This window comes from Choristoneura fumiferana, chromosome 17 (assembly GCF_025370935.1).
Source record: "Choristoneura fumiferana chromosome 17, NRCan_CFum_1, whole genome shotgun sequence".
Lineage (NCBI taxonomy): Eukaryota > Metazoa > Arthropoda > Insecta > Lepidoptera > Tortricidae > Choristoneura > Choristoneura fumiferana.
The window spans coordinates 13,206,516-13,221,816 of record NC_133488.1 but is presented as its reverse complement, the minus strand read 5'-3'; the positions used below and the strand labels follow the sequence as shown (position 1 = coordinate 13,221,816).

General features: G+C 38.0%; 1 protein-coding gene across 1 annotated transcript in view; it reads left to right on the top strand.

The window, feature by feature from the left end:
• Positions 1-15,301, top strand: part of Liprin-gamma (liprin protein kazrin) — a 125,041-nt gene that overhangs the window by 85,573 nt on the left and 24,167 nt on the right. Inside the window, exons 3-7 of the mRNA XM_074099689.1 lie at positions 764-1,010; positions 7,288-7,561; positions 8,717-8,968; positions 12,421-12,542; positions 13,574-13,739. Of these exons, the coding sequence (XP_073955790.1) occupies positions 975-1,010; positions 7,288-7,561; positions 8,717-8,968; positions 12,421-12,542; positions 13,574-13,739 (850 nt within the window). The 5' untranslated portion in view covers positions 764-974. The remainder of the gene's footprint in view (positions 1-763; positions 1,011-7,287; positions 7,562-8,716; positions 8,969-12,420; positions 12,543-13,573; positions 13,740-15,301) is intronic.

Sequence of the window (15,301 nt, the reverse complement as noted above, 5' to 3'; positions counted from 1 at the left end):
TGTACGAGTAGTATTTTCACCAAAGGCTCTTTCCTCATTCAACGTATGGACATCGCCATATAACCAGGAAACACAGCTAGCCTTATATGGACACCCTGCCGAAACGTAGCGATCTGGGTAATATTTGTAAATATAGGTTTTTAGGCTTAGAAAAAGAAACCTTTAATTTTATATTTCTTTTCTTTTGTAATATCCTATTTGTTATATTTTTGTGTGAATAAATGATTTCTAAATCTACATTACTTTTTTTTTTAATATGAAGCTTCGTGATTTTTAGGTACCTACGTACAGTCGAGTTCATAAACAGGTGAGCAAAAATTTTATCAAAAACATCTGAACACGCTTCTACGCCGTTAACAATAGTCTTGTTTAGATATTTTTGATCAAATTTTGGCTCACAATTTTATGAACTCGACTGTACATTTACAAACGAATACAGAAGGTAGCCTCAGTCGTTGTTATACAGCGGAGCCATTGTGTGGCTTCCTCTGAATTGCTCTTTTATTGACAATAAATACGAGGTCGGCATTGTTTCCCAGAAGGCTTTAAATAAATCTCTAAATATCATGAAAATGAAGCCGTAAAAATGTTATAATGGACACTCGTCCGTAGGCGCGCAAAAAATACTTCGCAGCTCGCTGTGCCACAACAAAACGGATTACTTTAAATCGGGTTTTTCCATGATGAAATGAAATGTCGAAACGTAGCTATACACTTTTGGTACTTTCATTTTAGTGTTTAGTAAATCATTTCTTTGTTACAGATAATAATTCAACGGGAAGGAACGAATTTTGAAACAGTTATCGAACTGTCACGACGTCAACTCATGAACAAAGCGTTCCAGAACAAAGTGGAATAGTTTGCGTCTGTGTTCCGGGAACTGAACAGAGTTGGCTGGGGCAGTGAGTGTGGCAGGGACCATGCGGCGGCGCGGGGGAGGGGGATAGCATGACAGCGCGTGCCACGGCGGCCTGATGGCGCTAGTGCGCCGTATATTAGGTGACGCCCAGGTTAGTGAGACTGTCTTATTTACCTCAGTATTGGTTTACACGGTGCGTGCCAGTAAAGTGTCGGCAGTAGCATATAACATTGTGGCGCTCGATCGACCACTTTCAAGACTCATAATTCCAGCGGCGTAATGCTATAGGCACTATTTTACTTCTACCATTAGCCAAATATTTAGTCAACCTACCACCCTAAAGTTGATAATCGTTTGCATTTCATAAAACAATAATGCCAATAGATGTGTCTGTCAACTTGAAAGTTCGACTTTAGCGACATATTCATTTGATAGGAACTTGTTTAAAAATTGGCAGACCACTTATTTGGCTGACGATGGTACCATGTAAACCAGCACTTACTTAAGATGAAGTAAGTATAGTAAACCAGCTTCTACCTGCGGTTACACCGTCGTAAACCATTAGATTCAGCAGTTGAATCGAAGTTCCATTGTATTCCAAAAAAAACATTGCTTAATTTACGTGTCATGTAGAGCAGTGTTCCGCAAGTGTGTGCCGTGGTACACTGGTGTACCGTGGTCATTAGTTGGTGTGCCTCGGAAAAATAAGGTTATCTCATAAAGCTAAATAGACGAACGGAAGAAAAATACCACAAAACTGATTTTACACCTACCTACCTCGAACACAAAAAGTTTACGGAACACTGATGTAGAGCACTAGTGCTAAATTTTATATGACTATTTTAATTTTAAATCCTGATTCCTTGGGAGCGTTAGGATTCAAACTAAGTAGCCTAGGTTTTATTAGAGAGAACTAGATAGTCTAGTATCAATGGTGTATTCTGATCATTAGCCTAAGTCGACATAACACAATTTTTGATTTGTCTTCCGATGACCCCGGAACTAGGTGCTTACGCGTAAATAGAAATAACGAAAATTAAACAACGATAAACCACAGAAGCCGCACTCGATATGACTGTCTCTATGCTCTAAATTTACCTACTTTATGATCATGAGACTTCAAACTTAAGATGTACGATTATAGCCCGTTTGAGACTATAAATTCCAACGAATAACTGAAACACAATTATACATTTTTCACTCTTTGTAAAGTGCCGCGCCAGGTACGAGTAAAATTCCACCAAACATAAACAATCAAAAAATGACAATTTGAATTCGTTTCTGTTTATTTCATTTTTGATCGACTGGCGTGATAGGATTACACAGACAATCCCTTACCGAATTTGCAAGTGGAAAATTGTCGATGCATAAAAATACTGGCGAATTATAAATTTTAGCGCAAAAAAATTCTTTAAAGATTTATCCAAACGTCTCTCAGATACCACAGGGGACCATAGAGCTGGCAGCTTCCTCGCAAAACTTATCAGCATTGCTTTACAGCGAGGTAATGCTGCCAGAGTCTTTGGGTCCATACCACGAGGGATACTTTTTCAAATTTCTTTTAGTTATAGTTTAGTTAAAGTTTTTTTTTACTTTTATTAATATTTTTAAATTAGTCTAATATTATAAATTAAAATAAATTCTGGAGAATAGTGATCAATAAGTTTATGCGTGTCGTGATGTGCGTGACAATGCAAGGCTTAGTTCCGGAAGTTTCGGAGACTGACGCTTAAGACGGACATGAGGCAGGGAGTGAGTTGGTACGAACTTTTTGCACGAACCGATAAATAAGAAAGAAGAAATGTTTTACCCTAATTTCTGTTTTGTGGTAACTTAATTAGCCTCATATTTCAAATTAATGAAATTGTTACAGTCATGCAATTGACGTTTTCTCAAAAATGGTATGAAATGTTGCTGTTACATCATCAAAAACGTCGCAGAAAGTAACGCATCCTATTCCCGCAATTCGCTTTTATAATATAAGTAAGATGAATATCGGGTGTCAACTTTTGTGCCACCTTGTAGAAAAATGTTACTGCAAGGTTTACCAGTACCACTACCATGAGTTTACAGTGACCGTACTCGATAGCGACGGCGTAAATTATTTGTATGGAGAATTGTACAGCGCCTCTACAAAAAAATTACGCCGTCGCTATCGAGTACGGTCACTGTAAACTCATGGTAGTGGTACAGGTTTATAAAGTTAAAATACTTACTACTAAATTACTTAATTACGAGTACTATAAATACTACTATAATAATTTAGAAGTGTTTTTCAAGAAATAACTATTTAAACAACCTGCAGTTAGCAGTGTAATGGTTGTTAATCAGGAACAAATCTACTTACTAGGAAATCAGATACAGGAAGCGTCAGTTACACATTCATAAAACGCAGCTCTGTTAAACGCGAGCCAAAACGGCTATTACATCAAACGGTAGCAGGTGAATTAACTAAATAGAGGGCATTCATTGCTTAGATTAATAGGCAGAGATAAGGCATCGTTGGCCCGAGAAATGTATGGTAGTTAATGTACAGCCCACGAAGCGAAGTCGCTTTCATAAAGCGTCTAATAATTCATTAATGCTATGAATAGGGAGCAGCCGAATTATGTATTTACATGCTAGGCTTTTACAGAGGCGTATTGTTGTTATTGTTAGGCGTCGGGTATATCTTAATAATTACGTGACCATTTCCCATAGTATGGACCTATGAATATAGTACTCGGGTGTGTAGAGTCATGGTTTGTTGTGGAACTGAACTGTGGATCTAACAATTATATATATTCAGCTGAATAGTGCCTATGAAAACAGCAGGCCAGATGCTCAAAACACTTTTATTGATTTAATTCATGAAATACCACTGCACTGCTTAGAAAAAAGATTCATAATTCATAGGCTAGATGACAAGAATTTGATAATGATAAACAAAAGCGTCACGTTATATTATGTAGGTACTCCTGATTCGGCGGATTGTGCGTCATTGCTCGCTTGCTCAGTGCAATATTAAACTGTTGTCAATTGGGATGCACCAAAAAAAAATGACCTATAGTTTTTATTTTATTTTTGGAAAGAATAGGATATTTTAAGATACCAATTTTCATTGATTTTGAATTTGGATGAGTATTTAATTTATTATATTTTTTTACGAAATACGCTGGATGACGTCACAGTGAGACAGCCACGCTCCATTGCCTAAAAAAATTCATGTCGTACATAACATTATCTGTGGCATTACAATTTGATAATAATTCAAGCACGGCTTAGGGTCCTTAATAAACCATGGCAAATAGTTTTATTTTTTCTCTTCTTTTAGCTTCGATTATTCCTATGTTTGTTTAATGGTGTGATAGTAAATAGATATTTTTATTAAACTCTGATATTTAAATTCTTTTGTATTTACTTGTAACGTAGTAATTTAATAATTTAATTTATACAAATACATTGGAAATACTCGTATACATTTTGGACTTTACGATAAATGACAACTGTTTAAAGCCGGGTGCGCATCATGTGATTAAAGTTCTGTCTTTGTCACTCTTTGCTATTATAAGCAGGACAGCAACATTTCAAACTGTCAATTTGCTTAAAAGGGTAGACCTGCTTTGTATCTGCCTTTGTGACGAGACACTGCAGGGGTCGAATGAGGGTCATTACTTAAATTTTGTTTATTTAATTTAGTTTATAACATTTTTGGAATCTGATTTCTGAAAACGCTTCACAAAGCCTATTTCTCCAAATGGTTTTCGATTTATTATATGTTGTCAAAAATTGGGACATCCCAATTGTGCTGGCAATCGTTTTAAGGCCTACACTACCTACATAAATACGAAAAACTTAATTCCGAAACTCGGAATCACGAATTTAAAAATACCGATTTTTATAATTCCGAATGTTTCTAAACTCCTATAATATGACTATTCCGATTCTTCATAAATCCGATTTTAAATTACGATATATCCAAAGGTTTAAAATTACGATTTTCGAAATTCCAAACTTTAATACACCGAACAATATGAAGTCCGACTCAATAATAATCCGAAATGTCATAAATACTAATTTCGTTTACTAAAATACCGAATTTCAAAATTCCGAATATCATTACCTACACGTTACCTATCAATAATAAATCCCGACTTATTAACGTAAGCTATGCAGGTTATAATGGCCTAAAACAGTAGTAACTGTGATTCATTTTCAGCAATGTGACACAAGGTCGACGGAGCACTGCTTCGCGAAGCTCCTATTCCGCGCAGTTAAGGCGCTTCGCACCTTGACGCAATTCTAACCTAACCTATGCAGGTCAATTTACCTAAATTAATTGATATTAATTCGAGATTCGCGATTAAAGATTCCGATTATTAAAACCACGAAGTTTAGTTTGCCGAATGTCATATTTCCGAATTAACAATGTCATTTATGTTTATGGGCGGTGGTGATCTCTTACCATCAGGAGACCCACTTGCTCGTTTGCTATCCAGTCAAATAAAAAAAAAACGGAAAATTGATAGTCGGAATCTTCGGGCCAATAACATTTCGTGTTTTTCATTCTTCGAAGATATAAGAATCGAATATTAAAAAATCGATATTTTGAGATTCGGAGAATAAAATTCGCGTTTTAAGTAATCGGAATTATATGTCTTAGTAATTGTGAAAATCGGAGTTATGAAAATCGGAATAAGCAAATTCGAAATAAAATATTTCGGAGTATTTGGTCGTTCCCGTTTTAAGGGTGCCTTGTATAGGTAAAATGGAATTCTAACGAGATCATGTTGTTATCTGTCTATCTGCCTCTATATCTATCTTTCTATCTGGCTGGCTAGCTGGCTTACTAGCTGCTTAGTTGTCCGTCACCCTTATTTTATCAGGAAGAAGTAGAGGTATGGAGCTGAAATTAAAAACATTCTGTAATATGAAGCTTGAAAAATCTGCAATTTTTAAGTCCACGCGATGAAAAGAAGGCAAACACAATAATAACAACACAAGACACAAGAGACAAGTAAAGGAAAAATCCAATGGTCATTCATTTCTATCTTCAATGTCATTTTATCACGCTAAGTAAACATTTAAAGTAATTTTACTAATGTAAATATTAAATTGTACCGAATCCTCAGTGTGCGAATCCTGCGCGCACTTGTCCGGTTTTCTCTTTTAGGTACGACAAAAATATTTCTACGCTCATACCTAGAATGCTTAGATTCTCTTAGCAGTTCAATCAAACCTGAAACTACAGGCTTGTGGGTGTGTAATTTGAACGTTACCTACCTTATGAATAAAATATCAATAAACTCAATTTTGTTTATCCTTGAAGCATCATGAAGTACGCAGATTGAATCGTTACATAATAATGTCTAACAGTTAGACTGTCATTACAATTTGATTATAATAATTTACCATAAGACATTATTACCTATGTAACGATGTTAGACTAACACATTTGAATAACCCCGATGAAATGAAGGCTTAGGTATCGAAAATACAAACTGAGACATGCACAGAAAAACCAGAAAAAGAGACCAGCGCTGGGAATCGAACCCAGGTCGTCAGCAATCCGTGCTGCGTGCTATAACCCATACACCACCACTGGAGTTGAAATAAAAAATACAAAAAGACTCCAAAAAACCAATCATAAGGCTTAGGTACTTAAGTTACCTCTATTTTTACCTTGTGTAGCTTTTTTTATTCGACTGGATAGCAAACGAGCAAGTGGGTCTCCTGATGGTAAGAGATCACCACCGCCCATAGACACCTGCAACACCAGGAGAATTGCAGATGCATTGCCAACCTAGAGTCCTAAGATGGGATACATCAAGTGCCAGTAATTTCACCGGCTTTCTTACTCTCCACGCCGAAACAATAGTGCAAACACTGCTACTTCACGGCAGGATTAGCGAGCAAGATGGTGGTAGCAATTAGCATCAAAATAATCTGGTGCCTGAATTCAACCTTTAAAAGCTCTACGTGGCTGTACTAAGACTGTGTCAATAAAAAGCGAGCTAGATATGCCTGGGCTTGATCGATCACAAAAAAATATACGATTCTAAGTAATTGTAACGAAGATAAGTTAGAGTAGGTCAAACTGATATCCTCTGTTCATACTTTTATCATAGTTCTTTGTCTTTCGCATCTCTTCTCTACATAATATAACGCAAATCGCTTTCCACGTCTGTCTCTCTGTCTATCCGCTAACTCTTTCTATATACATAGCAACTCACCCCGGCGCTGGACGGGTGTAATGAAAAACTTCTCTTCTATGTTCTTTTCTGTCTTTTTTTTAGTTACACCCGTTCAGACCCGGGGCGTTTACTGTTTATAGTCTTAGTAGGATGATAAGGTCCACTAAAGGTCTGCTAAGAGCCTGACGAGTGACCTAACAAGATGGAATTTTAATGTGGATGTACTATGTTATTAACCTCCTTTATCTTTAACAGGCGAAACTGCGCAAAATGGTGGACGAGCAGGTGTCAGTAGGATCACGGGTGGAGGCAGACGCGGAGCCCGAGCCCGCGGACCCCCTCATCACGCCCGCTAGCTCGGTCTTTGAGCGGACGGACCTGGACCCTCGGCCCGTGCCTCCCGAGCGTCGACTGCTCATGGGCACCCTCGATAGACCACGGAACGGGTCCTTGAACGGCGACAAGGAAGCGACGATGAACAGGGGAGCTCGGCTTTCCATTAGGAATGGAAAAGATAATCCTTTTATAGGTAAGTAACTAGCTTTTTTCACCCGCATAAACATAGGTTTGACATTTGAATTGAAATCCAAATTACGTGATAATAATGTGAACTTAGGTAGTCTTTATTAACGTGGTATGAAAAACCCTTGTCTCAGCAGGGCTACTACGAAACCCAAAACTCGAAGTTCGTGTCGTGCGGTCCCTCTGACACTTATACTATTTAATACGAGAGTGGGAGGGACGGTATGACACGAACTTCGAGTTTCAAGCTTCGGAGTAGACGTTCTGATGTCAATTCGTTTTATGCATCATAACTTTATAAGAGTCACATGTGCTGCAGTGTTCATTGAGTCAGGCTGCAATTCTCTTAAAACACAATAAAAACGTTTATTTTGGCATCAACATTACTAATAAAATAAAATGTTCTACTTATTTTTTAGGGTTCCGTACCTCGAAAGGAAAAAACGGAACCCTGTTAGGATCTCGTTGTTGTCCGTCCGTCCGGCCGTCAGTCAAGACCCTTTTTCGCAAGAACGCGTGGACGTATCAAGTTGAAATTGATATCGAATACTGAAATCTGCGATCCCTTGAAGTCCTGAAAAAATCAAACTTCTAAGTTAACGCAATCAAAAGTTACAGTCATTAAACAACGTGTTTCCATAGAAATAGCAGTGCACTGAAAACCTATAGGGCACTTCCAGTTGTCTTAGAAACTTTAAACTTGGTATGAAGGTAGCTATTATAACACAACAACTAGAAAATTCTGAAAATCTTGATTTTTCATGTCTCTGTAAATATTATTGACCAATTTAATCTGACCCCACACTGCGTACATTTTGCTTAAGAGTAGGGCTCTGCATACACTGGATATATTAAATCACTCGGAAAAACGAGAAATATCTTCAAAACACGATTCCCGTTTACATACCTATAAATTTGCAAGGAACCCTCAGTGCGCGACTCCGACTCGCACTTGCCCGGTTTTTTTATTACTGGCCACATACACTTAGCTGACCTATGGCCTTGCATAAAAAAGCAAAGCGACAGTCATTTGTTTTCTTGCGTTTGTTCCCGTTGTTTCCCGCGTATCTAAATTTTATTGATTATTTTATCAACTTACAAATATTTATTTATTCATATGCGATAATTAGAGCGAAGCACAAAAAAAATGCTTATTTTGCAGACGATGACAATAAAGAGAATCAAGCAAACGGTAAATTAGATTCGCCGGTGAAATGGTCAGCTCAGAATGGGAGCGACAGTGGAACGTACGCGGAGATTGGCAACGAAGGAAACAGTAACGCTAGCGAAAGGAATATTCTGGATCCAGCAGACAGTTCTGAAGAAGAAGTGCCTCTACCTGATGCAACGTCGCCAGGGAGAAGCAGTGACGGACCAGAACCAAGAGCTGATATCACAACTACACTTGAGGGAGGTAAGATTCTTTCACAATGCTCGCTTGCATATTCTTCCTTTTAATTCGTGCAGCTTACAGAAATTTATAGGTATACCACGCGCCATATAAATCTGCCTAAAACTTCATTAAGTACTTAATTTAATACTCAGTTTTGACGCATTTTTGAGATAGGTACATTTTTTATGCGACATCTTTATGTTACTCCCGGATTGTGTTCGAATCGCCTAACGGTATAGTGCCTATTCAATTATTGGAATTATACCTTTAAATATAGTTTTTGTGGTACTAGTCGTGGCAATGAACTTTTAGGCAAAGTTAGGCGGCGGAAGGTATATACTTATATGGTAAAGAAAAAAAAATACAACTTCGATGACCTGATAATTGAGTCATACAGAAGCAAAGTTAGCAATATCCACTTTTTTACTGTAGCAAGTTTGCAACTTACTTTACTTTAGGAATAATAAAAATAATTTTCATTTCATTTAGGAGGTGCTGCATGAAGTGTATAAAAAAATCTTCTTTACGCTTTCAGTTGAAGTGGATGTTGTTGACTGCTTGTATATGACTCAATTATGTAAAATAAAACAGTAGAGGCTTTGAAATACTTATTCAGCGGTAGTGTGTGTGCATCTTTATTATCGGATAGAAAAAATATGATTAAATTTTATGCTTTATACATATTTTTAATACATTTTAAAGTACGCTTTATTACGTAGGTATGGTAGCTTAATTGCCGTGTTAGCCTATTGGTTTGACCTACCTATGGTCTCTTAAGCAGAGGACATACACCTCTAAGTTTTTCGAAATTATCGTGCGGAATTAAGTTTCAAATTTGCTACGAGCTTTACGGTGAAGGAAAACGTTGCCAGTACCCTTAGTGTAAGTTTTCGGTTACAAAATACGTCTCGATCGCATTCGCGTTAAAATCTCAATTTGTATGGAAACACGAACAGCGCCTCTAGCGGAACGTTTGCGATGCACCGTATATTGATGTACGATGTGAAACGTATTTTGTAACCGAAAACTTACACTAAGGGTACAAGAAGCCCGCACAATCCTGCGAAAAAAATCTATAATGTATGTGTAAGTTCCCAATTGGCACTGGGCCCGCGTTGGAATTAAGTACGGCCCAAGCCCTTTTATTGTGAAATAAGGGAGGCTTGTGCCCAGCAGTGGGATGTATATAGGCCGAGATGTAAGAACTTTCTTTAGATAGCTGTAAAGTATTCGCGAAGATAAAGATGAAGTTATTACCAGTTAATATGCTAGCACCGTGGCACAAGCTACAAGTTCCATGTTTCTGTTTATCTTAAAGCCTGTAGTCCGAGGGATAATAGTTGGTAACTAGCAGAGTCCGGCCGTGTTTGTTTTATCGATAGAGGACCAACTTCTAAGCCAATCTGATATTCCTCGGCGCTGTCGCTACCTATATAGTTGTGCTGGATTTTAATAATCCTTGTAAGGTAAATGTACGAGTGCTCGTCACAATATTATACCCCAATATCTTTAATTTTATGTCATTAGGAATAGAGGTGACAGCAGGTTGTCATCTATGTAGCATTAGCGTCTCGGGCACTAGGACGTTTATCTTATTTGGAAAATATGTGTTTGCTAGTATTGGCCTATCACAAAAAGCGGAAAATTCAAATTGAAATTTGACACGAATCAATTCAAGTGAAATAATGATAACTAACTAGATTTGACTTGAAATCTCAGTGGGCAAAACGGGTACGAACGACCAATAATGGAGTACAGTCAAAGCGGCAGCAATCACTATTACGAGGTTTAATTGACCTCTATGAAACGATGGTTACAAAACAGATTGATTTATTTTTCACCTTAGCTCAAGCTAATGATGAAAATGTGCATATTAATGAAGAAATAATAACCACGCAACCATATCGTGTTGTATCATAGTCGGGCGAGGAGATGAGTCGTTCGTTGTGCTAGCATCCATATGTAGACCTTCCCCTCTGTGGGTACCCCTCCTAATGAGCCCGTAGCCTTGGGGAATAAGCTCATTTGCCGTCTAACTGCTCAGCCGAGCCAGCAACAACTTCACAAGAAATAAACTTTTCCACAACGTTGTAATTTGTCATTTAATTCTTCTCGCGATCTTTAATTAAAATTAAACCTTAAGCACGTACTCATTAAGTATTTGGCCGCGAAACTTTGAAATTTGTTCCTCAAGAACTTAAGAAATCATTTGATGGAAATTTGAGGCTTAGTCTGGAAGAAGTAAGTATAAAAGAAAGCCGGTGTTTACTCTACGTATCGAGCTAATTGTTCTCTCAAAGGATCTGCGATATCTTGTATTGAATTTATCGGAATGGAAAGAATTATGGGATCAGTGGGAACTTGGGAAGCGACGTGCAATTTATCTACCTTCTCCCTAAATTGCAAAGGCTCTAGGCTACGATAATGCGAGCTCAAGAGCTCCGTAGCTCATTTGCTGTAAGATAATTTGTCACAATCCCTTTGCTTACTTTTTTATATAAGTATTCAACAGACCGAATGTCTATAAGCTTAAGTATCTTTCCTTTTATATTATTATCTTGGTTCGCATTTGTTCCGGGAAATTAAAAGAGCTGTCTGAATAAGAATAATTACCAGTAGAGGGAAGATGTTGCCGGCTGAAGTCAATATGTCTGTTTGATTGCGAGAAGCTACAATGAGGCGGGCGTCGAGCACACCTGCGGCTGGCTGATGCGTGTTACATACGAGTAATCGATTTGTCTGGACCGGCCTGAGCTGCGGCTTTCGTGACTGGGGAAACTTTCACGTTATTACTATGTTTACTTCGCCATAAACTATTCCATTTGTATGACTGCGGCGGCATTGGCACGCCACTTTAACTAAAGCTTCATACTTATACAAATGGCGATTCGAGTAACATAGACTCTCCATGTAAACAACAGTGGCTAAACTTTGAACAAACTTTTAACGACTGGATAAGTTTGAAAAGCTGAGATACGAGTATTCAGAAATCACTGAACCGTATTAACTTACTTGCGTACGGAGAAACATCGTTGTCGTGTCGTCTTCAATTTAATGTCAACTTTATCTTATACTCTATTATTATACGACAACTTCTGATAACTAATTTAGCTGGTAACACTGGCGATTTCTCATTTAACTTCATCCAATTCTTGGGAAGGTCCTTCTAATAAAATATAAATTAAAGTTTTGGAATCTTGGGGTTTCGATGTTTATGGCTGAATTATTTTCCAAGAAAATTTGCCCGCTCCATTTTACTTTATTCATGAACAGGATGTAGGTATTATTAAAGAGCTTAAAGTTGAGAAAACAAATTACAAGAAAAGACTGAAGGTGTAAACATTGACGTAGAATCAAAGTCCTTTAAAGAGAGTTCCAAGTTTTAACACCTTTACAAAAAGGTACGCCAAGTAAATTATGACTTATTTCTGGGGTGTTTATAAAGTGATGCTAAAAATGTGTTTGTTAAACAGAGGCGGCGTCCCCGGGAGGGCGGTCGGACCGGTCGCGGCAGGAAGAGATGCCGGCCTCCCCGGGCATGCTGACAGCTGCTCAGCTGGCCCGCCGACTGCGACTCGAGAACGAACGCTTGCAGGTTCCAAACTCTTCTTTAGGCTACGTGGGCACTATGCGGCAAACCGTGCGGTTTTCGTGCGTCGTCTCTTTCTCAAGCGATACTTTGATTGAAGAGGGATGGCGGTCTAAAACGGCGCGGTTTACCGCATAGTGCGTTCTAGCACTAAAGTACAATATTTTCGTCAGTCTCGTGACTGTTCAATCCACATTACAAATCAGATCTAGTGGCAACTTTTAAAGCAGTGCTCGGAGGATTTGTCAACGTCACAGCCTTCGCTTCGATGAAGCCCAGCGTTAAACAAAAATCTTATTCTGTAACGCTTGCCGGTAAAATGTTTGGCGTTTATAATTCGGGACCTTTTCAAAAGTAACGTGAAATTTAATCAGTATTTTATCATAATATTTTACATAATAAATTCATACTTTTATGAAAATTCAAAACACATTCTAATAAGTATTTGATTATGTATAAAAAAAAACACTTTTCTTTTTACTACCTAAATTGAAAGAATAACAGAGTCTATGAGTCTAATTTGTCTATTGGAGACTATGAAACTCTTGGGAAGATATTTTATGTAGCCATACATTCTTCTAAATCCCATTCACATCACAATGACCCAGTAGACATTATGTAGGTAGGTACATTTAATAATGCTTCCTATATGTACGGATCTACGGAGTAGCATTTTCTCTAGACATAATCATAGCATTTCGTGCAAGTCTTAACTCTTAATCTAATTTCTATAATATAATCTATTTCCGAATGACGCCACCGAATTAGATAATTATTTTTTTACTATGTTCGTTACTGTCAAGACAAGGTTCGTGCGTAATAAAATGAAAAAAAAAAACTGCAACGGGGTCGAAGCCGCGGGCAACAGCTAGTTCATAATAAAAATTACATTATTGAAATTTCAGTACCAAGTCTCACGTTTTGTCCATATTTGTATAATTTTAGCGTATCTATCGTATATCCGTCACGTATACAATTATACAAGCGTGGACAACGCAATTTTGGGGAAAAGACCCTCAAAGTTATTATACACTTAGGCGGAGTTGACACGAGTCCGACGGCTATTAGTGGCGGCGGCTGAGCGCGGCGAGGCGGGCTCGGCGCTGCTAGAAAGAGCGAAAGCGGAGGGCGTGCCCGAAGCGCCCCCGCTCGACCCCCAACAGCTGGAGAAGGAGTTGCTGCTTGCCCGGGAGGCTGTCACATGTGAGACATTCACTGTTACTAACGACTAACCAATTTTACGAGTTTCCCGGGTGGTAGAACAGAACCCTGTGCAAGGTTTGTTTGAATCGCTACCACAGTCTTAGTTGCTTATCCTGTCGTCAAGCAGCAGTACGGTGTTCTAACGAGGAGAGTACGACAGCTGGTGAAATTACTGGAGCATGACGTTTTGTACAATAGCCCTCAGGCTGGCAATGGATCTGATTCCTCTCATGTTGCCGGTATCTAAGGATGATGGCGCTCTATTACCATCAGGTAACACTCTAGCTCCTTGTCTACCCTATCCCACAAAAAAAGTACCTACTTAATGCATCCTATCCGGTTTTTAAACGCGTGACTTTGTGAATCAAGTAAACTAATGCAAGCGGCCACACTGGCAGTTTTAAGTTTACTTGTATAAAAAAATCACGCGGTTAAAAACCGCGGCGGTTTAGCCCTAGTGCGGCCTCGGCCTTAAGCGTAGGCGTTTCTGTGGAATCAACAATAATAAAGTTATCAAAGTTTACATGGAACTCGTAAGTAGGCAACGTAACATTATGAATGAATCCAAAAATAACTTATCTACCTAGTAGTGGTGTAGCGTCAGGTATTTTTGTGGTAAAGCCGAAGCAAAGATCGGAAATATCTTTCATAAATCATTTATGTCCTAGTCCTATTTTGTAGGTAGGTAGGCAACTTACGAGTTACCGTAAAACGGGGTGAGTAGGGACGAAATCGAAGTTCAAACCTGTTTAACGTCTTGTATGTTTTTATTTGTTCTATGTTTGTTCCTATGTTTGTTTTTTATGGCGTTAAATAAATGTATTTCCTTTCTTTCTTTCTTTCTTTCGAAACCTGGATAAAAGTTTATTTTTATATGTGGCACATTTATTTATATACAAAAAAAGTGTTCCGGATGTATGGATTTTAGTATGCCATTGATAATTTGTTGTTTCATTTCATAGTTTCAACGATAAACACATAATAGTAGGCAATCCCATCTCACCCCGTAGTTGGGGTTAGAAGGGATAGCAATGGGGTGAGATGGGAAAATTGCTAGGGTTGACACTTTCAGATTATGACAATAGCTTGACTTGTCAAAAGAATATTTTATTTATGTAGCAAAATTATGTTGCTCCTACATAAAATCATTGAATTTTTTCTGTAAGGTGTGACCTTTGTTTTTATGACGTATAGTTTTTTAGTTTTTTTTTTAATTACTTTGGTCTATATAGAATTAGTAAGGTGAAAAAAATTTGCACCATCTCTCTAACGTCTGTCTGTATTTGTATTTCCATGTAATCCTCCGAAAAATCAATCAAAACACGAAAAAAGATCGCAGAAAGTAATTATATGCTACCCCAAATTTAACGCGAGCGAAGCCGAGGGAAAAAGCTAGTTTTAATATAAATTGTTTATTTAATTTGCAATCTCTTCAACTCCGATACTTCAATATTTTTTTAAATAATATACTGAGCGGCAAAAAATCTGGCCCTCAAATGTATGCAGAAGTAGGTAATTTTGTATGGAGAGTGGGCCGAATTTTAAATGCCGCTGAGTATATT